Source organism: Olea europaea, chromosome 4 (assembly GCF_002742605.1).
Source record: "Olea europaea var. sylvestris chromosome 4, O_europaea_v1, whole genome shotgun sequence".
NCBI classification, from domain to species: domain Eukaryota; kingdom Viridiplantae; phylum Streptophyta; class Magnoliopsida; order Lamiales; family Oleaceae; genus Olea; species Olea europaea.
The window spans coordinates 13,049,923-13,053,738 of NC_036240.1; the positions used below are offsets into that span (position 1 = coordinate 13,049,923).

Sequence of the window (3,816 nt, forward strand, 5' to 3'; positions counted from 1 at the left end):
TCAATTCGTTAGAGCACTTTTTCTCAATAAGCAATTATCAAGGTAAATTCATGTTATAGTATTCCACAAAATTCTAAATTCGTGTTTTGGATAAAGATATATGTATGCTGGTCCTAATATGTTGTGTGTTGCGATGGAACGGGTTTAGCTGGTTCGAACTGTGCATCGCATTAGTAAAAAGGAGGAATTAATTAAGCAGCTTAAGAATTTTATCAATGTTATTGTTCTTTTTATAAAACTGATTTTAAAGTTTTGAATTTTTTTTTTTTTGTTTTTTTTTTTTTATTTAAGTATTTTTTTAAAAAAAAAAAAACAAAAAAAAAAAAAATTCAAACGAGTCCTTAATATTTTATTGCAGTTGACGATAAACGGTCGCCCGTGCTGACTCAAAATCTGGGATTCGCCACTGAATAGAGTCACAAATTTTATCTACTTATCCATCTTAATTTTCTATCCATTTATAAATTAAACGTTACAAATTCTTTAGAAATGGAGGCTAGGATTGCAGCATTAGTAATGTATTAACGAACCTCTAACAAATCAAACACTCAAAAGATCACTCTCCAAATTAAAAATAATATATGCTAAAATCAAATTGAATGCACTATTTAATTCAGTCCACTGCGTACAACATTATTTTGGTCATTTTCTATGTGAAGTACAATTTGCTAATCATTAATGTCTAATAAATGGTGGTTAAGAACCTTAAAGTGACTTATAATTTGAATGTCAATCAATATGGTTCAGTGAATTGCGGCATGTGATAATATATTAACAGCCCCACTATAAGAAATGAAGGGACACAATAAATTATAATAAGAATTGAAAAGCTTCAATTTATATTTTAATCAGTCATTAACCTGACTAGGTTCCCGGAACAATTAAGCAGTCAAATTAGTCAAACTTTACGCGGTACAATCCCTGTCAGCATTTGACTAAATTCCTGTCATTCATTGTTGTTAGTAGATTAGACGCACGTGATTAAAATAGGAAATCAAAGGTATCATTCTCCAGGAACATGGTGGAGCTTTTACCAAGTCAGAGTCATTTTTTATTTGAAAAATTCAGTTTCAGTGGAAACCGATATTCCCAGAAGGCCAAAATTATAACATATTTACAACTACTCTAAAACGAAAAGAAAACGAAAAGAAAGACCATATTGCTTGAACTTAAAAACGAGAATTGAAGAAATGCAGCAGTTTCAAATCTTAAGGGAGGTGGAAAGACTTTTCATTCATCTTAGAATTCCAGCTCAATGGCTTGAACTGGCAATTCATTCTATAGGAAAAAGTATCAAGTGACTAATAGTTCAACAAGCAAGAGCCTGATATATGTATGAAAGAAAGGAAAGACGTGTTAACAGTATTCCTTTTGTATTCCTATTTCAGAAAATAAAAAACCAGATGAAGTGGAAAAACAAACCTTTCGATGATAAAAACAGGGGGCCGCTCTTATATACCTGCACGTCAATGTAGATTATATTATTGAATAACCTTTCTATTGCAAGGTCCAAAAAAATTCCATTGAGTCTTTATGTACCATTTATTCACCTGCAATTTCAGCATTACTTTCTCTAATTTAAATTTATATGCAGAGCAGTAAGCTGAAGTCTTGAAAAACATACAATATTAACCATGCGTAAGATAAAAATCATAGTTACAACAGTTTCCAGATCAGTTTACAGTTTTTTGTTGTCTGAGCTCATATCTCTATCCTATTATCATCCAAAACTAAATTCAATTAAATTAATATTATCCCAACTCTTTGGTGTCAATTAAATTAAGTTCTAGGATCTCAACATAGGTTAGCCAAACAAAAACAAGACACTAAAATCACTGGTTTCAATTCAATTTAACTAAGCCTCGTGTAGAAATTATTAGGTCTGATATATGGATTTTCCTCTTCCACTCTAATACATTCAGTTAATCAACTTTCATTTGATTTTAGGTGAACCTTTTTCTACATTTACCATTAATTTTCGATATGCACAAGGAACCAATTCAAGGAAATGCTTTTTCTCTTAGTATCCATTTTTTCTTTACCACCGAACAATCTCTACGTTCTCACATTAGTAGCACTCAATTTAGACAGTGACAATAGAAACAGACAACCACAGGCCAGAGAAGGAAGAATATTTCCTTTGGGTAGTTAGATGCCACACGTGAATTTCTCTAGTTCCCAAGTTAACATGATTATTCATAGTTCACATTCAAACGTATTCATACTTTACATTCAAACACAGGTCAAACTATGTGAATTTATTAGTAAGCTTTTCCTATAAAAATTGCACACTAAATTCTCTAATATTATCCAAGTTATTATAGATAATATCCGCACGCATGCTAAAGCAATTATAGCAAAACATTCAAGCCCCAGAAATCATAGCCTTAAAAAATGGAAGCCATAATTTGTTTATGGGCTAATTGAATATAAAGTACCTTATTGCCTCCATGAACGGTAGGTACCTTGTTGCCTCCGTGAACGGTAGGGCCTGGCTGCCCAGAAGGTGGAGACGGCACATTACCACCACCTTCCCCCTGAAACACGACAATTGGATTCCAGTAAATTAAAAAGGAAAAAAAAATTAACTAACGTAAACACAAATTAAGTCCCAAATGTAGAATTTTTTGCGATCATCGTGTATCAATTATCAAAACTTACCAGAGAAGAGTCTGCATTCCGGTTGGTCATTGTCGGATTGCAAAGAACGAGGATTAACAGTAACCCATGGAACCTGGAAATTCCATCATTATGAATCTAAAGCAGAACATTAGTACAAATTAAAAAGGTGCGTTAATCAGAGAAAATGTAGCTACGAAATCCAATACACCTTCAATTCGATCTGCGGGCATAAATACAATAGATGGATTAAATTTGGAAGGAAAACAAAGGAGAATGAATAATAATAACAATGGGAATGAAAAAAGTGGAAATGTGCGTGTTGTGGGTGGGTGTGAGAGAGAGAGAAAACCAAGGGTCAAGCAACAAGCGCATAACTCTCAAAAAGAGGAGAAGAGCGGGTTCTTTGCCTTTTCATCACATTCTTTTCCTTACACGTGGATTTTGCACTGGACCTGTTCTATGGGTGCTCTTTTCATCATCTCATCTCATCTCATCTCATCTCATCTCATCATATCATGTACATAAAGGAGAGGCATTCGTGTCCGGACACTTCTGATACAATGATCACAGTAATTAGGACTGTAGGTATACACTTGTATATAATTCGCAATACTCCTTGAACGATTCAGTACACAGTGTATGCATCGTTAAAAATTGTGATTGATAAAAATTCAATGGGATAGGAAAAAAATATATATTGAAAACAATCTTTGTTTGACATTAATCAATATGGTAGTCTATTGAAAACAACCTTTGTTGTAGCTTTATTGAAGTCTCGTATACAATTTATGACATGAAATACTAAAATCATGAAATTATATATTGTGTAAATGTCATGTACGTAATGTACATTCATTTTACAAAGAACGTGTAATTCTAAAAAATATTACTACTTGTACATAAGGAGCTACATCATAATTTACATACAGATGATATGTCAAAAGGAATGGGAAGGTTTTTTTTTTATTTGGTCAAAATTCTAACTCAATCATATTTCATCACATCATGTTTATGTAAACTATTATTTATATGTAGCACAATGGATCTTTAAAATTGTTATAAATTGAACCGAATTTGAAACCACTTTATTAAAAGCAAACAATTCCTATACTAGCTTGTTGCGAGATGATAAAAGATTAAGCAATGTATGAACTATTGATCACCAGAATACAAGAAGAAATTAATTTGCAGGAG

At 32.4% G+C, this 3,816-nt stretch overlaps 1 protein-coding gene across 2 annotated transcripts in view; it reads right to left on the reverse strand.

The window, feature by feature from the left end:
• LOC111393681 (rho GTPase-activating protein REN1-like) overlaps nt 1-3,238 on the reverse strand; it is a 6,589-nt gene extending 3,351 nt beyond the window's left edge. Inside the window, exons 1-4 of one of the 2 annotated variants that reach the window (XM_023019343.1) lie at nt 2,831-3,238; nt 2,662-2,734; nt 2,439-2,537; nt 1,423-1,459 (exon numbers count right to left, since the gene is read on the reverse strand). In XM_023019343.1, coding sequence (XP_022875111.1) covers nt 1,423-1,459; nt 2,439-2,537; nt 2,662-2,691 — 166 coding nt within the window. In that variant the 5' untranslated portion in view covers nt 2,692-2,734; nt 2,831-3,238. Of the gene's footprint in view, nt 1-1,422; nt 1,460-2,438; nt 2,538-2,661; nt 2,758-2,830 lie in introns of both variants that reach the window. The other variant, XM_023019342.1, reaches the window with a different exon arrangement.
• Nucleotides 3,239-3,816: the final 578 nt, after the last annotated feature.